We start from the raw sequence: 21,774 nt of genomic DNA, 5'->3' as shown, positions 1-21,774 counted from the left end.
CTGTCTTCAAACAGACATTTGGCCCCCATAACATTAGGCACAACCTATGCAAACACACACACCAAGACTCTCTCACATAAACACACCTTTTATCTACGGTCACATGCAATCATACACTCATTCTGTCTCACACTTTCACTCTCAAACACTCTTCCCCCTTTCACACACACATGGGTTTCCATTGACGTAATGATTTTTATACTGTACAAACTGTATTTTCTATGCCCTAACCCTAAATCTACCGAAATCATTTTTAGATTTTCAAAAAACATAATTCCTTATGATTTATTAGCCGTTTTCCTCATTGGACCCCAAAATAATAAATGTCAAATGTTGAAAATGACCAGTATTACATTTGGTACACACACAGTCTAATAAACATACACACCAGCATATTGTGTCTGTATTTATCATGCACACTCACTGTCTTTAACTCCCTCTCATGCTCTCCTTCACATATACACACGCAAGCACACTCACTCTCTCTCTCTTTCACACACACACACACACACACACAGTACTTGTTCCTTTCTCACACACTCTGCTCACTCCCTCCTCCCCTCTGCACTCACACGCACAGGCACACACGTAATCACACACACACACACACACACGCTCTCCCTGTGACACACAGACACGCAATCACACACACACACACATACTCAGGCAGAGACACACACGCGCTCTCCCTGTGACACACGAACACGCAATCACACACGCACACACTCAGGCAGAGGCACACACACACACACACACACACACAAACGCGTTCTCCCTGTGACACGCAATCACACGCACACACACACTCAGGCAGAGGCAGAGAGGCACACACACACAAAAACGCTCTCCCAGTGACACACAGACACGCAATCACACACACACTCAGGCAGAGGCAGACACACAAACACACACACTCACACTCAGGCAGAGGCAGACACACACACACACACACACACACACACAGGCAGAGACAGACACACACACACACAGACACTCAGGCAGAGGCAGACATACACACGCTCTCCCTGTGACACACGCACACACTCCGTGGTACAGACACACACACACACACACACACTCTATGACACACAGGCAGGCACACACACACACACACACAGGCGCGCGCACGTCAATTGTTTATTCAATTAGTTAATAGTGATTAAAACCTAGATTCTGCATTCTATTCTGAAAATGAATCCGTTACACTGGTAACTTAAGTCACTGTTATTTAAATGACACACACACACCTGATTCCAGTGACTACGGAGCAATAACGTTATTTATAAAGAACAACTTAACTTCATAACTGAATGAATAAAACATGTGTATAACTTTGTTTACCTTATTGTTTATCTACAACCATTTTAAAAACTTCCATCATTACTATCGTGTTGTCGTAATAGACAAATAGCATTATTACATCTGACAGACGTTTCTGAGCTCTAAACACAGTGTAGTTTCATCTCTGGAAATGTTACTTCTTTTTCGAGTGTGTTCACTCCCTTACCCTCGCGGCTGTGGCGGTTTGCTGCTCTCTCCGTTGCTGTCCAGCATCGGCGGCTCCCGGTAGTCGAAGAGCGAGCGAACGGTATCCGCCATTCCCGCTGTTGAGCGCTGTCCTCTCACGAGCAGCGCTCGCGCTCTCCCTCTCTAATACAGGTTCTTCCAGACTATACCATTCACTCAGACGCTAGGGGAGGACGTGCGGCCGGATAATCACGCTTGTAATTCATAACTTTCGAAATACTTCGATTGTTTTTTTTTTTTGGTTCGAAACTTACAACTTAAAATAGCTTTATAACATTTCTTTGTGGTTCTGATGCCGGCGGGAAATTATTTGATCTTTGGAAAAACAGAAACAGAAACTTACCCATATTAAAGAAATGGTTGCAACCTCCAGTATGGGTTGGGGTGGTATTTCTGTTTTCAAAGCGAAGTTGATTGTACTTAACAGATAATATCGACAGGTCTGTTGCAGTCTGATTTATTAATTTATTTTTACGTTACGACAGAATAAATATTTAGCCATAATTCAATTCCTGACTAACTTTGATAAAAAAACTACAATATTTCTCGATACATTATATATATTTTTATGTAAACGTAGATAACGTAGTGTTATCTGCTGCTGCCTCCGCAGTTAAGCGCTCGATGTAGATAAATAAGGGCTATGCAATGGAGAAAAATTTAACATTTTCATAATACGATGTATTTTTATGCTCTTCCAGTACCTAAATGCCGTTTTCAAATAAAAAAAAACTGATATGAGCTGTCCATATGCGCTCCTAAAATATTTTCAAATTATGTAGTCATATGAAGACTATTCTGGATTTCTCTATCACACCACAAACCTCTGACGCACACTTCTAAACACACCCTTCCCCCACTCTCATCCCTCACACACACACACACACACACACACACACATGTGGTTTTATTAACAAAGTTCGGGAGAAGCACGATCAGATAATCATCCAATTTGGTACAGGTGCATCTCGTTTAGCTAATCATCTTATAGCACGCACGCGTATATATATCCAGTCTTCCTACCTCCTGTCCCACGACAGTTTTTCGGCAACCCTCCTCCACCCCAACTCCTCACTTCTAATCTATTTATCCCAAATTGGGATAGGGGGAGTTATTTGGGTTCGGGCTATGCTCCGGGCCCGGACCCCTCCCCCAGGACAGCACGCCAAAATATGCCTACTATTTGCCTTCAGATTAGATGTAAGGGTGAACTCGTGAAACATAGAGAGAGAGAGAGAGAGAGTGAGAGAGGGAGCAAGAGAGAGACAGACAGACAGTCTACCAGTGTGCATACAATCTGAGATTAGTATGCAAAAACAGACTCAAGCACACACACTTATATACCAGATATTCATATATAATATCCCCCAACCCTACCCCTCACATAAAACTTTAGGTTATCAAAAAAGAAGAAAATAAAAAAAACTTCAGTCTTTGTGATTTATAAACTTTTTTCCCCATAGGGACAAAAAATTCCCTACAAGGTCAAAATTTGGTATTACTATGCCAATTGGATCGTTTGGTCCCCATAACGTATGGAATACCAGGATCACACACACACACACACACAAACTTGTTTATGTGTTTTACAGGGGTCTGTATTTATGAGCTCTTATGAGCTGTATTTCTATCCTGTTAGGCTTATCCTATCCCTTGAATAAAAAAAAAAAACACAGTTTAGTACATTTTTAAAGCATTTGGTTTACAAAGACACAGGAAGTTTTCCTCATAAACATATACATTTTAATGGTCATGTCATTATACACATTTGGGTCCTCATAAACCATGTACTCAATCACACACACACACACACACACACACACACACACACACACACACACGCACACACAATCTGATTCTCACAGATTCTCCCTCCTACGCAAGTGTACACACACACACACATTCCCCTTTCTCACCTCTCTCTCTCTCAGACACACACACACTCGCTCTCTTTAACACACCCCTCCCCCTTCGATTCTCTCACACACATCCTGCCTCATGAGCACACATCACATACACAGTCACATTCTCTCGATTCTCTCTTACTTTGTAACTCACTTGCACATGCATACACTCAGACAAATACACTCATACAATAACACACACATACACACCCCTCCCCCTTTCACAGGCATCCTGCCTCTCTTCCAATAACACACACACACACACACAAATCACAAACTCCACCCCCTCTCTTCCAAACACACATCCTGCTTTTCCTCTCTCACAGCTGTACACACATATACACACACACACATAAAAAAAGTCACCAAACTGTAAGTAATTGCTTGAATGACAGCTCAGATATGACCATTTATTGTAGTGCAAGTTTTAAATGCATTGCATATATTAATAATAAATTATCATCTGGTAGTGTTTTTTATTCTATACTGATTCCAGTCTCCTTTATACAGTAACCAGGTGCTGAATCATTAATACTCTTCCACCAGAATTCTTCTAGTTCGTCACAAAAATCAAAGACCAAACCAGGCTTGCAAAGATATAGATTTTGAGTAGATATTGAAGATGCTAAAATCAGTGTGAATGCGCAACAACTTCAATCGCCACAAAAAAGGCCTTGCCTGTACACTTTCCTCTGTGACTAGGACCGGAGTCTGACAAGACATCTGACAAGTTGACCTGGAATAAAAAGCAGAATTTTATGTAGCCAGCAGAGGGCATGAGTGTTTCCTAAGTGTGGATGGGGAATTAATCCAAACAAACATCAGCAGATGGTACACTTAATAACTGCAGGCTACAAATGTAATTTGAAAAAAGCATTTGAATGTGAAAAAGTAACCCTCTTAAGCTATACTTCACTGTCTGTACAGTAGATTATTCTAGATATTTGTAACAGTGTATTAGCATTTTGAGGAGACATTTCCATGGATTGTCCACCAAAAAAAATAATATTCTGAATATTCCTTTTTCACGTTTACATTTGCTTTCACATTTAAAACTGCACTTCAATAAATTGCATTGTAGGCCTTCAAAAAATGAAAAAAAGTTTACAGTAAAGTCTTATTTGTCAATATTAGTTAATGCATATGTTCATGTGAACTATTAACTTTTAATATTAGGTTATAAAAAATACATAAGTTCATTGTTTATTGTTCATGTTCATTAAGTAATGTTAACAGAAAATTCAGATTAGCTAGGATTAATACATTTTGTGGCAGTTAACTAGTGTTTATCAATTAAATCTTATTGTAAAGTGCTACCAACTTTTATATATTTTCTTTTGTGTTCCACAAAGGAAAATAATGCAGGTTTAATAAGCCTGGAACAACATGAAGGTGACATGAGTAACTGATGACAGAATGTTTACTTTTGTATGAACTATCCCTAATAGATACAAATAAATGCATACAGTACTTTTGAAATGCAAACAAAAGTAGCATACATTAGCCAACTCACTTTCTTACTTCGATAATAATGGTAAAAAAAAAAAGGTCTGCAGTGTCTACTATGAGTCAACAATGTAAATTGTCAACAATCTCAAAAGGTAATAAATGTAAACCATACAGTACATATAAGAATTTTGACTTATCTTTAAAGGTATTTACATTCACTCCTATAGTTTAAAGGAATTTATTAAAATAACTTTCTTAAAATAATATCTTGTTCAAATGTTCAACCCCTACCCCCCCCCTCCTGCTTTCCCCATCCTGAATTGCAAAGACTGCATCCAGATCTTCTGACTCTCTACATTCTCCATGCTGTAATGAAATTCCTTCTCCTAATTCTTATCATGCTGTCCTCTTCCTCTCCACCCATTTGTTCTCCTTTTTTCATCGCATATCAAGTCTCACTTCCTTATTTTCTCGGCGCCTCTTCTTGTCCTTCGGGACATTGTCTGTGGTGCTTTCTCCATCTCTGCCGGCAGAGAGCGGAGGGTGTCAGATGTTTGGCCAGTCCAGTGCACGAGGTCCTGCAGCACTCGCACAATCCACATCTTCAGACCGAAGCTCCCACTAACCGCTTGACCATCCAGCTCCTTTCACACAAGCACAGACAGATTATTTATGCTTTACAACAGCTTCACATTTATGAGAAAACAGAGCAACATTATATTTCAATGGCTGGCTAAACTTAATATGAACACCTCTTTAACTTTAGCTTCAAATTTCTGGCCCTCCACTAGTAGCTGCTCTGTGTTTGCCAACAGGTGCCCCAGACGATCCCTCACAGTTTTCCAGTTTCTCTTGTACTCGCTGTCTTCATCGGAAAATTCTGCATCCTCCCGGGTAATGACATCTTCCAGAAGTCTCAGACACTCCTTGAGCGCGGCGTGCAGGATTGATATTTTTTCTGCATCTGACAGCTGAGGAACCAGCGGAGGAATGGACACTAAATAACCTTCGTCAACCGGCGAGGACGGCAGTGATTCACTGTTTCTCTAAACATGAGATAAAGGGAATGTGAAGAAGTTTCAAGAAACCTCAAATCTAATGAGCGGAAAATACCAGATGATGAAACTGATAAACAAACATGTGGTGAACATATGACCGCGAGTAAAAGCAGCAATTAAAAAATAATAAAAGCCTGAGCCAAACAAACTTTTATAATCTTGGAAAGCCAACACAATTTCCAAAGGTAACCTAAACATTTCATTTATTTAATTACTGTTTATTTGACAAGAACAATATAGAAAACAATTATTGCACAGTCTTGAGCAGCGGATGTTCAATTTATATATAAAAAGGGTGAATTCAGGTAAACCTTTTGCCATATATGACTTGGTTAGGCTTTGACTAAATTAAAATTAAATTAAATGTATGCATTTAGCAGACGCTTTTATCCAAAGCGACTTACAGTGCATTCAGGTTATACATTTTTATCTATCATGTGTTCCCGGGGAATCGAACCCACAACCTTGCAATCGCAATGCTCTACCACTTGAGCTACAGAAACACAAGAAACCTAGAGATACAACAAGCAACAAACAACCTAAAGTTTAACACACAAACAAACAGAGAGAGAAATAATGATCAAAATTGATAGTTTTATAGATAATTAAAACTCCCAAAAACTTGCATATCCCTAGTTTGAAAGGATGTGCATTTCTCAGGATTCCAAACATTTTGATGAAAAAACATTACTAACATATCTAGCCTTGTATATATATATATATATATATATATATATATATATATATATATATATATATATATATATATATATATATATATATATATTCTCTCCCCTTTAGCCAAAATATTTCTCTCACCCTCAGCCTGAAACATTTGATGCTGGTAGAAGCAGGTTGTTGGCATATTATTAAGTCACTAATTAATAATGTAGCAACCTCGGACTCGTTCTTTCAGCAGATCAGATCGGCTCGTGCTGTACTCCGGCTGAATAGAAATCAAATGCTGCTCATGTCTTTCTAAAGTTCAAAGACTCCCCTACATTCTCAGCCGCTCCCAAGTTTCAGGCTTCTTTTTCGCCGAAACTCAGAATTGTTCAGGGAAAACAACAGATGTGATGGACCTGAACAATTTGTCAGGTAACGTAACCCAAAATGCAATTATTAATGGAACAATCACGCTTTTTAACCCAGAAGCACTGACAAGTCTGTATCCCCCGGAGCCACACACAGACAACGCTGTCACTTCTAACTGAGCCCAGATATTCCTTCAGCTAATGGTCACGATGGCGATGACTTAAGTTTGCGTCGCACAGCAGGTCATAATTAGGAAGGACTCAACAGTTAACTATAATAACTACATTAGTTCTGTACAAATAAGCCGTATTTCAAGACTTACGTATAGCTCCAGGAGTTGGGCGCATTCCTTATGAAGCAGCCGGGCTAGAGCTGCGGCTCTCCCTGCGTGGCCCCGCGACCCATGACGACCGTTTGTACCCCTGCCAGCCATTTATACTCTAAAACACCTAACGTTACTGTTGGAAAAATAACGTTGGAACCAACAGCAGAAATAAATCAGCATAGCCTATCCTTGCTTTTATAGGACTCCACTTCAGGCTTGTACTACCATAGGCTGTGTAGATGTTAAATGGTGGTAAAACGCTGTTTTTCCCTAGCGAAGCGGTTATTTCACTGTCGCTCAAATATCTCTCGCATGACTTTCAAAACGCTGTTCTTGTCCCGTTTTCAGATGTAGTTCTGAATTACCCGTGACTCCGCCTCCTCGTGGCTGGGAATGTCAAGACGGAATTTCATTGGCTTAGAGTTAACTTCATTGATCCACCGCAAGAGTTTGCGACTGAGGCAGACGGTGATGTAGTTTTATGTTGTTGCCAGTTGTTTAAATTATTTAAAACGTATCAAGATAGTCCTTAATTAATTTAGATTCTAATACAGAAATGCTACACTTTAATTTGTAGCAGAAACCATGTTCAAATTAGACAACATTTATTTGCGAGTTCAGTTTGTGTATGGCCAATTGCAGAAATCTGCTGCTTTCTGCCAAATTCTGTGGTCGGGCAGTCCGTTTATTAGTACCGACCTAATCAAACAAGTAATTGATTTCTACGTGGAATAAGGAAGGGTGGTATAACAGGGTGGTTCCATTTTTCTAGGCTTATTCGTTGCCTTCACCTCCCCTTTTAATAGTTGAGACCAGAGTGTTTTAACCTGTTAAAGACATTTATTTGAGCTAGCCTATGTATCTAACCGTGATATAATTGATTTGATTTTGTCTGCCAGAAGTGGAAATGCCCATACACAGCCTTTCCCTAAATCATGTCAGAGTGAAACACTAATAGAAAACAATAAAAATGGTGTGCATGTATTTTATTGTGGAAATCTATTTACTTTTAAAGTAATTACTATATTACAGTGCTATAATCCTCCTTTTATACAAGTTGTATGGCTTACATTATATTAATTATGTCTGTGATTTGGTTATGCACAAATAATGACGTCCTATTATCTTGATGAATTATAGTCTATGATTTATTCTATTACACAGATGTGTGTCAGTGGATGTATATCAAATGATGTGAAACATTTCTTTGCATTTTGTGGTTTCACAAGAAAGGATTTAGAGAGCTGTCTTAGCTGTGGAAAAGTGATAGATCAGAACGTGTCTCTGTTTGCAGACCTTGCATGAGAGAAGTAATGCACCATGAGTTCGGTCACTGATAATGAATGCAACAAACACATATCTTAAACATTACATATAAATTTCAGTGCTGGATCACAATTCACTGAAACACATATTGTTAACAAAGCTGTTCCATAAATAAGGAGATGTCCCATCAGTGCCCGCTGTATATGATGCATATGTTTCTCCTCAGTGTAGTTGGCTATTACTAATATATTACCCTATTTTATTGCAATATTTGAATTCGATTTTATTTTGATATTAATTGTAATTAAAATCTAATTAAAATGTTTAAATAATTTGATTTTAAATTAATTCTAGCAATTTTGTAATGCACATTTTTCAGTTTGATCTTGTTGTTACAGTTTGTATTTTGTTATATTTCAGATGTAGTTTTTAGAACTTAAACTTAAAATGATTTTATTTCAGTTATTTGCCAAAGTAACACAAATTTTCATTATTGTTTTAGTATTTATGATTAAGTATTTTATTTATTTTTTAAATTTTATTTTCATTATTGCTTGATTTTAATGAACAAAAGCGATTTTTAAAACGCTTGATGATATCGTTGTCGCAATACCATTCCGCGCCTCGCGGTGGCAGATTCATTTCCTTTGTATTTCGACGATTATCTGTTTGGGGACCAAGAAGAAAAACGGACTTCCTGATAAACAAACGATTGAATCCTTCGATAGACAGCTTCTTTCACTGTCTATGATAGTCAGTCATACAGTTTTTCAAAGGATTTGGATGTCAGTTCTCATGAACTTGTATTGAAGTCGATATGAATTCTCTTGTGGGATACGGGCTTTCCTCCGAGTCAGAGGACGAAGAGAAGGAACACAGTCCGAAGGAGTAAGTAATTCGTAACTAAAATAAACACCACTTTATATTTATAATATCCGTTTTCAATCAGTATAGTAGTTTTTAATTTGAGAAAGTGTTCATTCTAAAATAAAAAATCTTTCATCATTTACTCATTACAAACCAACATTAATTCTGCATTGGAACGAAATATATATATATATATATATATATATATATATATATATATATATATATATATATATATATATATAATATAATATAATATAATATAATATATAATATAATGTTTAATACTTAATACATTACATGTTTAAATTAGACAAAATATGCGAGTTCAGTTTGTTTTTTATTAGTAGTACCGACCTAATCAAACAAGTAATTGATTTCTACGTGGAATAAGGAAGGGTGGTATAACATGGTGGTATTCCACTTTTCTATTTTTCTAGGCTTATTCTTGCCTTCACCTTCCCTTTTAATAATAGTTGAGACCAGAGTGTTTCAACCTGTAACAGACATTTATTTGAGCTAGCCTATGTATCTAACTGTGATATAATAGGCCCTTATTTTGATTTTGTCTGCCAGGAGTGGAAATGCCCATACACAGTCTTTCCCTAAATCATGTCAGAGTGAAACACCAATATACATAAATAACGTTTAATTTAAATAAATAGACTGAAATTTAAGCCTTATACTGTAATACTGTAAATTCAAGTCTTGAGTGGTGAGTGGTGTTCACCATTCACTTCCATTATGTAGTGAAGAACTAATTGTAGTACAATATGCTAACTTATTTTGTGTTTTATCTTAAAAGTATAGTTTAACTTGCAGATCATTTAAAAGTAAAATTTCAAAAGCCACTTAAGTGTAATGTCAAATCAAATGTTTTAATTTAACACATTTTAAATAGCGATATAACGATTCACTCAACTCAACAATATGCAATTCACGATACTGATTTTCTCATGATAAAAAGGTGCCCTTTTATTATTTCTCAGCCAAAACGATGTACCATGTCTCTTTGTGAAACTGAGATTTTAAAAATAAATCCCAAATGAATAAATAATACAAATAAAAATAGAATAAAATTTAAAGCCACTATATTTTAATAACAATCCAAACAATGAGTTTGCAAACATGCAGCATGAGCAAATTCTGATTTAAATGAGATCTAATAAAAAAAATACTTCAGCTTTGTGAACCTGTTCTACATAATAAAACAATCTGAACAAAACAAAAATGGCAGACGGGCTGAATGAGACACAGATCCACTCTCTGACAGCAGGTGGCGCTTATGGAACAGCAGCGATAGATCTTTTCCTTAGTTCCCGCTGGAAACAAAGCAGTGCTGCTTGTGAATACTACATTATACAGAGACAAGATGAACAGAAAATATCATATAAAGTTATTCTTCCCCTCAGAGATACATTCATATAAACCTCCACCCCAGACTTTATTGCATTTCGTATAACATCTCAACCGACTTGAATCGTCACACATTTTTTTTAATCAATTTTCAACTGGCTTTAAAATCCTTCATTTTAAATCAATATAGTTCAATTATCATTTGTTGTGCTTTAAAGATTTTTTTTAAGGTTGTTGTTTTGATGTGTTGACTAACATACTAGAGCAAATGTAAACGCTTGATTTGAATTCAAACTATAATGTGTATTTGATATGACATTTAAAGTCAATACTTTAATACATTGACATTTATACATAAAATCAATACATTAGCTAAATAATTACAAATGTAATATATTAAAAAATATCTAACATACAAATTTGAATGGAAATGTCATGTGTATTTGAGTTGGCCATAAATGTATTCCAGTACATTTTCAGTACACTCTAACCATATTTCCAAGACAATAAGAAGTAATTTTGAAATTACACATTAAGACATAAGTCCTACTGAAGTGGGCCAAAAAGCACTTTTAAGTTAAACTAATTTAATTTAATATAAATGTAAAATATAATACAATTTAATTTCGATGCAGTAAACATGCTGTTAAGGACATGAAAGCATTACATTCAGTTCACACTGAAGTATATCATTTCAATAAGTACTCTTTTTAAAAGTATAATAAAGTGTGGTGAGCGTGTTTTTTTTCTACTTTGTTAGAATAAACTGAGAACTTTGAAAGGGGTAGTCACCATTTATATTTTCATGAATAAATGACAACATAATAGAAAAGGTCTGTTTTTTCCTTTAATGAGCTGAGAATCATCATGTATCACTTTATAGATAAACATTTTTAATTATTTCTGCTTAGGTCCTTCAAAAAGACAGAATGTACTGTAGATAAGACAAAAAGCCATAATTTCCTGTTGGAATCGGAATCGCTTTCCAGTGAGTCTGAATCTGGTCCAGAGAATGAGGATCAAGAGGAGCCGCCCGCTGCTGATCGCTTTTTTTCAGAACCCTTGCCAACCCCATCTGTCCGTCCTCGCACACACAAGCTTCCACCTCCACCTCTGGGAGGATCCAGCTCGGGTGGAGCGCTTACAGGCAGCAGTGTGTTTGCTAACCCCTTCAAAGAACTGGCTGAGGAGAGACTGAATGTCCTACAGAAACATGTACCTCTTACTTTACAAGCTCGCCCCACCCAGATTAGCGGTAAGCGCATCTGTGTGGCCTACAGGAAGAATGGCCGTTGCCGCTTTGGAAGCGGCTGCAAGTTCGCACATGACAGCGATCTGCAGAGTAACCTCGTGGTCACCTCTGACAGTGGACCAAAAGACAACGTTGCAGTTTCACACAATCATGTCTCACCGGCTTCTTGTGAGGAAGACGGAGAAAAAGAGAGCGAACAGCGAAAGAAGAGAAGAGTGGGCGTGAATGACTCTCTCATTCCACCAAAACGTGCACTCAAGCAGTATGCCAGACTCTCACACCCCTAAGAACGTTATAACATTCAGAAATTCTAAACTTAAGTGTCTTTATGACATAATTTGGGCAAAACACCCACAATGCTGTGTTATATTAATTGAGTTAATATGCTACTGATGAGATTATGGTAATTGGTCTGTAAAATGTGTTTCAGACTTTCTCTGGAGGAAAATATTGTATAGACAATGGTGGAGTGGTCAGTAGTAGCAGAGAGAGACTAGTGAAAATATTTAAAAAACAATGTAAGGCAAAGATGTAATTATTTTATTTGGGTTTTATCTGGCTTCCTAAACCCACCCTTTTTAATCTTACATTAGTCAAAGGTTTCGAAACAATAAATGTGTGTATACAAATTGTGTTCTTGATGACTCTAAAAATGTATATGGTCAATATATTTTTTCAAACTATATTCACAATATATGGGTGTTGTATCTGTTACTAGAGATATTATAGTTTTTTTTTTTCATAAAATTGTTAGCCTATAAGTTTAAATGGGATATACAATAATGTTCAAAGGTTCGGAGGCAGATTTGTTTGAAAGAAATTAGTGCATTTATTCAGCAAAGATGCATTAAATGCATGCAGTGACAGAAAATACATTTATAAATAATGTAACAAAAAATTATTTCAAGTTAAGGCTGTTATTTAAAAAAATCGTGAAACAAAAAAGTATCATGGTTTACACAGCACATCGGTTTTCAACATTTATAATAATAAATGTTTTGTGAGCACGTTACACAGAAGAGTATTGGCTGCTGAAAATTCAGCTTTGCCATCTCAGGAATTAATACATTTTAAAATGTATTAAAATTAAAAAAAATTAATTGTACCAATATTTCACAATATTAGTGTTTACTGCAATTAAAAAAAAAAAAAAAACTTTCAAAACTGATAATACACCAAACATTTGAACAGTGGTGAATATCAGCAATTATAATATTTAAGTTTCTGATTTTTTTGCATTTATATTATTTTTGCCATCATTAAATGGTCAGTTAAAAGTTCATTTTTAAAAACATGAATAATTTAATAACCATTATTATTGTCATTTAACAAATTTCAAAATTATTTTTTTAACAGGATACCTAAATTAACTTTTAACATTTTTAAAAAGGTATTTGTTTTTTATGTGCTATATTTACAATTACTTAGACAAAATAAGATGGAATTATAATATTGACCATAACATCAAAATAATTTTCTGCTAATGTGTAATATGGATGTATCCCTAATTTCTACAGTACCAATTCAAGCCACATGATGGCACAAGTTTGCTTACACATAATGGCTTTACTCACACAGACTGAAGTGAATTAAGTTCTGTAGAAGCCTATACAGCCACAAAACAACACACTCACTCACTCACACACACACAAAACAGATGTCGTTGTCGTAGGGGACTATAACTGTTTATATACAAAATAAACAATGACAATAACTCAAACACAGTCTCCCTGGTTCACACATTTCTACAAAGCTACCAAAAGTTAATGCGATTACATACAATATATTTATGACTCTATATATTTAACTTCAGGGGGTTGTAGGAGTGCGACAAATAACAGTCATCTCACTATCTTCCATATCAGACCTTCAACATCCTTCCTTCACTACATCAGAACACGCTGTATCTGGCCGTCTGAACTGTCTGTCATGTTTTGCTCCTCCCCCCCTCCACCCACCTCCCAAACCCCACCCCCATTTCCATTCTCATTAGTCCCGTCTCCCTCCCAGACTACCTGTCTTGTCTCTAAAGGAGTAGCGGAAGACTGGGTTGATGTAGATAAGGGGGCAGGATTGCTCCCGAATCCTAAAACGCTCCGGGAGTCAGCGGGCGTCTCGGGAAGGGTTTGGGAGAGGAGGGGAGTATTGGGAGCCGGGTTGTGGCTTGGGGGTCTAGGGAGGGTCTGGGTTTGATGTGACTGGGTGGTTTGAAGAGGCAGCTGCTGAGCAACAGAAAGCAGTGGCGGCTGCTGCTGAGGAAGACCTCTGAAGGCCATGTGGACTATCTGGGATTGAGAGCTGTAGGACTGAATGGGCAGCTGCTGGACCAAAGCGGCCTGCTGGGTGATGCTGGTAGTGGAGGGCTGAATGGGTATCTGATGCATTTGGTGTTGCTGCGAGACGGAAAACTGTAGCGGCATCTGCAGGGAGTGAGTGGAGGTCTGCTGCGAGGGAGCTCTGTTCTCCTCTTCTGTCGACGACAAGGCCAGGGTAACTGGTACCTGCATGGTGTGTAGTGGGTGATCCTGATCCACAACCATCACTGAACCCATGTGTGTCACTGGGGCCACCTGACCCGCTGGTATTGCAGAGCTCACCTGGGCCTCAGGGACCACCTGCTCTGTCTGCATGGAGCCCGTGGAGGTCTCCAGCAGCGTGGTGACTCCAGTAGGAGTGGTGATGAGTTGTCCAGCATTGGCGGCCAGGGCCTCGGCAATGAGCACCTCTGGGTGGCTCTTGGCTTTGTGAGCCACTACACTGTCCTTCTTTTCGAACTTCTTGCCGCAGATGCTGCAGGAGAACTGGTACGTGGCATCAGCGTCGTGCTTCTTCATGTGCCAGTTAAGAGAGGCCTTCTGACGGCAAGTGAAACCACAGATTTCACACCTAGGGAGAAATGGGAAGCTTGAAATTTACAGGATTTTTATTTTTTTATCGATCTTTGAGATGACTATAGAGGAGAGGTTTTTTTTGTTTTTTGACAATTATACAATGTCAAATGTGAAGTGTCATTTTTTTACTCTTAAAATAAGGAAAATGAACAATGACTACCTCAAACACATTCTCCCTGGTACAGACATTTCTACAAAGCTATCAAAAGTGAATGCGATTACATACAATATATTTATGACCGGATATATTTAACTTCAGGGAATGTAGGAGCACGACAATTAACAGTCATCTCACTATCTTCCATGTCAGACCTTCAACATCCTTCCTTCACTACATCAGAACACGCTGTATCTGGCCGTCTGAACTGTCTGTCATGTTTTGCTCCTCCATGTTCACACCACATTTGACCATTTCCAAACCACATAAATCTTATTAACAACTATGAATTTTGTATTTAATCATTTTTAAGTGATATATATATATATATATATACTTGTTAATGAGGGCTGGAAGTAAGAAACGGTATAATTGGGTGTGCATAAAACCTCACAGCTTGTACTTCTGGAGACTGAAGGTAGTTTATAGTTCTGGAAAATGGTGGCTCTGGAGACTAAAGGGTTCCTGATGGTTCAATTATTGTTTCAACAGCTAGTTTTCCAGCTTAAAATAATAAAGTCTTTTGCTGTCTTTTGTCGTTAATATCTTTACACATTTACAATTTTTACTTATTTTTAAAAGTTAAACCATCAAGCTTTTAAATTATACATCTTAACCCAAATAAATATTTTTTTCAAAACACCTTTTTATTTAAAGTAGTCCGGTAATAAGCAGAATAATGAACAGTAAGCTGTTCACAAAATTAAACCCTTCAGGAGATACAAAACGTTTTTTTTTTTTTTTACAAACTTGTACTTCGTCCTCTCAGATGGAAAAGTAGTAGTGTGGAATAGTTTTTAATAGGGTTGGGTATCGATTGGGTTTTTACGATACTGGCGCCATATCGATACTTATAAAATGGTACCAGTGCCTGAACCGATACTTAAAAAAAGCACCAAAATACTATGGATAACATTAAAGAACATTAAAATTATTTAGAATAAATCCATGGTTTCACACGCTCCTTGGATGCTCTCATTTCCCAAGTTTCCCTTACCCTAAGGCTAATAAATGTATTTCATGATCTGGGTCATTGTTTAATACAAGACCACACATAATGTTTTCTACTCCATCTCTGTCAGAATGAGTGCTGTCGGTCACTGCCTTTAATCAGTCCTGTGAATTACTGTATGCTCATTCCTTATAAAGTAGCAACAATGTAGTTTGTAAAGTACAGTACTGTGCAAAAGTCTTAGGCACATTAGTGAACGTTTTATTCAGGTAGCTTTGCAGGAGGGTTTCTTCAAGCGTCTTGGAGATACGATCACAGTTCTTCTAGATTTAGTTTGTCTACGTTTGATATGTCTCTTCGTGTAATAACAGACAGATTCGATGATGGTGAGATCAGATCTCTGTGTGGAGCACCGGCTGTTGTCAGGCTGCTTGTGCATTCAAAAATCTCAATAGATTATTATTCAAACTAATGGCAAAATGAATGTGCTAAAATACTAACATGCCTAAGACTTTTGCACAGTAGCATATGTATCAAGTAAGTATAATTAAATTAAGTATAATTAAAGTAAGTGTTCATATGTGTTAAGGACTAGATTTTCGCTGCATTCTGATTCTGTTCGGTTCCATAGGTCCATATTGGCACCGGGTTTCAGTACCCAACCCCAGTTTGTAAGCAGCAGAGATTCGACTTACTGCAGTGGTTTCTCTCCGGTGTGTATCATTCGATGCACAGCCAGGTTGTGAGAGCTCTTGAAGGCGCGAGCACAGAACTCACAGATGTAGTCTCTCTGATCTGCAATAGACTGTACTTTAAAAAAAGCCACCCGACCAAAGACACTCCATGATAACTATTTCAGTCTTTAAACATGATCGGTTTATCTTACCGGTGTGATGCTTGGCATGCCGCAGCAGTTGTTTCTGCAGCCGGAAGAGTCGTCCGCATGAGGGATGAGGGCAGACGTACTTCTTCTTCATCAGGTGTTGGTATTTGATGTGATGCTGCAGGACAAAAACACGACAGAAAGCTTTCAAGTCTAATGTTTGTGTCGGTGTCAGTCAGTGAGGGAAACATTAGTTTGCGTCTGTACCTGTAAGTAGCGCGGATGGGCCAGCACTGTACCACATCCTTCCATTTCACAACGCACATACTGCACAGGCGGCTTTTTCCTACAAAACAAAAACAAATGATCTCCAGTTAATATACGGAATTAATTAGTATTTATTTTTTCATTTATGCATTTGTAAAGGAAACTTCAGGTTGCAAAGTAAATACAAAGTATGGCATGCTGCAAATTATTACAGGAACTGACATACAGGTCCACTCATGTTTTAAGACTGTTTTCAGTGTTCAATGTGAGAGGCTTTTTTACCTTCTTTTAGGAAGTCGAGGACTTTTATCATCTTTCCGTCTTCGCCCTCTTCTAAGACAAACAACAAGATGGTTAATATTTGTTTATCATTCACTAAGTGAGCGTTTAAGTGAGACTGTGAACATAATGAGTCACATTTTGTTGCAGGAGTGTCAAGTTGCGTTTCCATCACAAACATATAGAACAACACCACTGACTCACTTCCTGGGTGGCTCGGCACCTTCCTCGACTTCAGCGGCGGTCTGCACATCTGTGCCCTCCCCTCCCTCGGTTTTGATCTCGGTCTCTTGCTCGGTTGCGGTCTCTGGCAATGCAGCCCTGTCTTTCTTCTCCTTCAGTCTAGTAGGGGGTCTGCGCCTTGCCTTAGGAAAGTCCCTGCACAGAAATACAACGGAGATGTAGATGGTGTAGGAGACGAGGACTTCAGAGCACACAAATACACACTCTTCTCATACTTGGGATCATAGCTCTGGTCATTCAGGTCGTCTCTAAAAGGGACGTCTTCGTCACTGCTGACAGCATCCTCTTCCTCACTGTTGAGGAAAAGAAACATCAGCAACAAGCCATAAACAGCACACATGATCTGATGGATGAGTGAAATCATATCTGGCGCACCCTGCAAATCAGTGTTTCTCAATCTTTTTCAAATCACTTTATTTTAAAAATCATTGTACAAATCATTTATTTTTAAATATCATTGTACATGCTACATTAAGCTCTGCACTTACAGCATATACTGTATATTTAGAACACCACCCTACACATACAATAATTACAGAAGTTTTTCTTCAAACTTAACAAGACAGCATACATGAACAAAGAATTTACTATTTTCTCACAAGCAGAAATGTGTTCTCGATGGCCATGACTAGAAAAAAATATATATTTTCAATAGAAATGGTATATATTATGACCATTTTTGCTATTTCAATTACTTTTCTTGGTCTGGACATCACAGTTTTATAATTCCCTGATATTTACAGGCTTTCCACGACACTGGAAATCCTGACAAGCCTGAATAATCCATAACTTTCATTTTATCATTGACTGATAACTGTAATCATCCTCTAACACAACATCAGATGTCAGCCATTTATAAAATGAAACGATAACTGTTTCCAAGAGGTTATAACAATGTTTAATCCTCTAAAGCCATATTATGACTACAATCAGTATATATGCACAAGGTACAACATTACCTATGTGAATGGGGCAGGTAGTTTTCATCTTTTGGATCATCCAAAAATGGATTCTCTTCCTCTTCTACAACGTCCTCATCATCCATGCTCTCCTCTTCCTTTTTCTCCACACTAAAATATGGCAGTGACAATCAAAGGGCTTGTCAGACCAACTCCAAAACACTAGAAAGCCATTAGTGTCTTCAAAGACCCCACGAAATGGCTTGACGAACACAGTTTTCTTTCCGGTGTTGAAACTGGTCTTATTTCTTTTTTAACCAACAGCCAATAGCCTTGTTTACGTCACAGTGTAAATTATGATGCACTACTGGCTGTTGCTAGACGGAGGACAGAAATTTGAATACATTTGGCTATGCAAGATAATTTTGGTTCATTTTTTTCTCATGGAATAGTAACGCCATGCATTTTAAATGCATATAAAGCCACAAAAATCCAGCTATGATTTCATGGGGTCTTTCATTAGAAAGTGTCCATGTGTTCTCATGGTACATGTGCAGTCACCTTGCTCCTGTCTTTTCGACCGCTTTATTGGCCTCCACTGCAAGCAAAATGTGCAACCGTTATAGTTAATTATAGGTATGTTTTGTAGCGTGTATTTGATCAAGCTTTTGCAGTGGACCTGTTCAGTCTACTACATTTAAAAGCTCAGCAGCATACCATAGTCAATGTCCATTTCTGGCTCAATTTTAAACACAGTCCTAGGCGAGCCCCGGCAGGTGCGGGCCCCTGAGCGCACCTGCACCCGTCTGCCGCGGGCCGCTGGAAGAGAACACAGTCACATGAAGCAGAATCAGATCACATCCTAAGGCAAACTGTTTTTAACATCTCTTCCTTAAAAATCACTATAATTTATTTTTCTTTATTTTTTATTACCAGTATGTTAGATACTAGTACTTATTCCAATAGAGAGTGAATCTATGACTTGTACATATTCATTACATACAGTACTAGTATGTATTTCTTTGCTAATAGTCAATATCGCAATAAGCTGATCAGTTAACTAGCTCTTACTGGTTACATATTGCAATTTTTGCCAGTGAATTCTTTGGCAATATGTGACTTAAATATTCAGTACTTTGCAGGCCCCTTAACACAACACCTAAAATGAGCCATACATTTGTTACAGTATATTTTACTCTGTAAACATTAATAAAAATGCAATTATTCATCATTAATTCATATTAGCCCAGGTCCATTAAATTACATTTACAAATACAACTTTTGACTAGAATAATGTACAGTATTAGTAAATGCTGAAATTTATATTAACTGAGATTGACAAATGCTTTAGAGGTATTTTCCTTTGTTAGTTCAACTAATGGTAACTTAGTATACTTAGTATATAACCTTATTGTAGTTAACAGATATTCAGATAACTATTCACTACCTACTAGTTTGCATTCCAATGGATGCTGGTATTGATTCCAGATTTTCCAAGTACTAACTGAATAGACACTAGTACCTACTTACTATAGCTTTTTATTACACACTAGTAGTTTAAGTCCCAATTATAACTAGTAGTAACATTTTAAATTTGAACTATATAGCAGCTATTCTGAATAGTCAGTGCTTAAATGACAAATAAAGTTATTGTAACCAGTGAGATAAGAAATGTTAACAGTAACAACTAGGATACAGACTAGTGTCATAATACAGGTAGAAGTATATTGAATAAATGACTACTTTTAAAACTAAAATAGATGGTATGTGTTGGAGGAAAATCGCTAGTTACAAATAAATAAAGTACTACAACCTTATAAAAAGTTACTAGCAAAACTTTAATAAAAATGAGTCTATACCGGAGTCACAGAGCTTCTAAGAATTTAATGGCAAAAAAATTAAAAATAAATAAACCTTAAGCCTATTTGTTAACTAACGATTCAATTTAATTATTAATTCAAATGTAACAGAACACGTACTAGTATCTAATGAATAGTCACTTTTGTAATTCTCAGTTTTTTTTAAATAACAAAAATAACTGAATATTAATAAAACGGCTGACCATACACAGCCTCATCTAGATGCTCATTAACAAAATAAATGTCATTTAAAGTACCTCGATTAACCAGCGCATCCTTGTTTTCTTCAAACCTGTCATAGGACGGAGAAACAGGCTGGTTTATTTATTATGTCTCATCTTTAAGATTCTCCTTCTAGTGTCAAAGATTGAGGGATGAGTGATTTATTTTGCCCAGCTACTCGCTTAGAAACACAGCTAACGTTACTTTCACTAATGCAAATGTAAACACCGCAGTCTGTCAGCATTAAGTTACGCCTAAATGTGAGAAAGTGTCACAGAAATGCCATGCGTTATTATTAGGACTTGCAGAAGCGAGGCCTTGTTATTTGTGCCCTAAAACATGTCATGTATATTACAGACTCAAAAGTCGCACGTACTCATCCAGAGGGTCGCAGTCACCGCCGCACTCTCTCCCCGCATCCGATGAACCCGCGGCGGCTGCTACGTTCTTCCTGCGCCGCGGGCATTTCGCTTTCCTCCGGCGATTCGCCGCAGCGTCGCGTGTCACTTCATCCCGGTCCTCCCCGATATCGCTCTGCCTCCACACGGGAATCGTTCGCGTTGACCTGTCACGTAAAACCCGACCGGAACCCCCTACGCTCGTCGCGGCTCCGTTTGTTTCGGGTGGGCAGGTCACTTCGGTCTTCAGGCAGCCGTCCCCGCGTCCTCTGATTGCCCTGCACGGGGTGGATGTGGTACTCTGCCCCGCGGATTTCTCCATGGCCGTCTCATTCTCCACCTCCTCTTTGTTGTTCGAGAGCTGCGGCTCCATCGCCGCTAAAGTTGGTTTCTCTTACTTCAGAACGCCTCAAAAATTCTCTACGAAATTAAACATGGCTTGAAATAAACAGGAGGCATAAAATATGAAAAATAGTGGGTTGCTAACGGCCCTGATCCGATTGTCAAACATATTTTAAAGGACGCTCTTACTTCTTTTTGCTAATTTAGTGCAAAAATGTAAGCCTACAAATAGAAAACTTAGTCTATCATCTCTATAATAACTGTACAAAATTCATTTTAAAGACCCAGACCCTGTTTTAAGTTCTTAAAGCTATAGTAAGCCACGCTGTTAGCAGGGCCCACTACTGTCGCTCTTTGTTGCGTCTCCTTTAAGTGGAGATGAAGCCGAAGACGATCTCAGCAG

General features: G+C 37.8%; 3 protein-coding genes across 5 annotated transcripts in view; 1 reads left to right on the top strand and 2 right to left on the bottom strand.

Moving 5' to 3' along the window:
- The window catches only part of LOC113078289 (uncharacterized), a 16,049-nt gene extending 14,390 nt beyond the window's left edge, over window positions 1-1,659 (bottom strand). The window contains exon 1 of the mRNA XM_026250643.1: window positions 1,508-1,659. Coding sequence (XP_026106428.1) covers window positions 1,508-1,599 — 92 coding nt within the window. The 5' untranslated portion in view covers window positions 1,600-1,659. The remainder of the gene's footprint in view (window positions 1-1,507) is intronic.
- Window positions 1,660-9,216: 7,557 nt separating this feature from the next.
- On the top strand, window positions 9,217-12,664 carry LOC113078117 (uncharacterized). The gene is made up of 2 exons (XM_026250457.1): window positions 9,217-9,452; window positions 11,699-12,664. The coding sequence occupies exons 1-2, from the start codon at window positions 9,382-9,384 to the stop codon at window positions 12,324-12,326; spliced, it is 699 nt and encodes a 232-aa protein (XP_026106242.1). The 5' UTR covers window positions 9,217-9,381; the 3' UTR covers window positions 12,327-12,664.
- On the bottom strand, window positions 11,617-21,760 carry LOC113077927 (E3 ubiquitin-protein ligase ZFP91-like). 3 transcript variants are annotated; one of them, XM_026250219.1, is made up of 12 exons: window positions 21,008-21,760; window positions 20,667-20,701; window positions 19,268-19,369; window positions 19,112-19,148; window positions 18,611-18,721; window positions 17,867-17,944; window positions 17,613-17,786; window positions 17,412-17,462; window positions 17,130-17,208; window positions 16,926-17,040; window positions 16,735-16,834; window positions 11,617-14,925 (listed from the first exon to the last, which is right to left on the bottom strand). In XM_026250219.1, the coding sequence occupies exons 1-12, from the start codon at window positions 21,400-21,402 to the stop codon at window positions 13,926-13,928; spliced, it is 2,277 nt and encodes a 758-aa protein (XP_026106004.1). In that variant the 5' UTR covers window positions 21,403-21,760; the 3' UTR covers window positions 11,617-13,925. The 3 variants fall into 3 exon arrangements, with proteins under 3 accessions (XP_026106004.1, XP_026106071.1, XP_026106137.1); XM_026250286.1 differs by having other exon boundaries at window positions 17,412-17,459; XM_026250352.1 differs by lacking the exons at window positions 19,112-19,148; window positions 19,268-19,369; window positions 20,667-20,701.
- Window positions 21,761-21,774: the final 14 nt, after the last annotated feature.

Source organism: Carassius auratus, chromosome 1, assembly GCF_003368295.1.
Source record: "Carassius auratus strain Wakin chromosome 1, ASM336829v1, whole genome shotgun sequence".
Taxonomy (NCBI): Eukaryota; Metazoa; Chordata; class Actinopteri; order Cypriniformes; family Cyprinidae; genus Carassius; species Carassius auratus.
The sequence above is the reverse complement of the archived record's forward strand: the minus strand, read 5'-3'. Positions and strand labels throughout refer to the sequence as shown.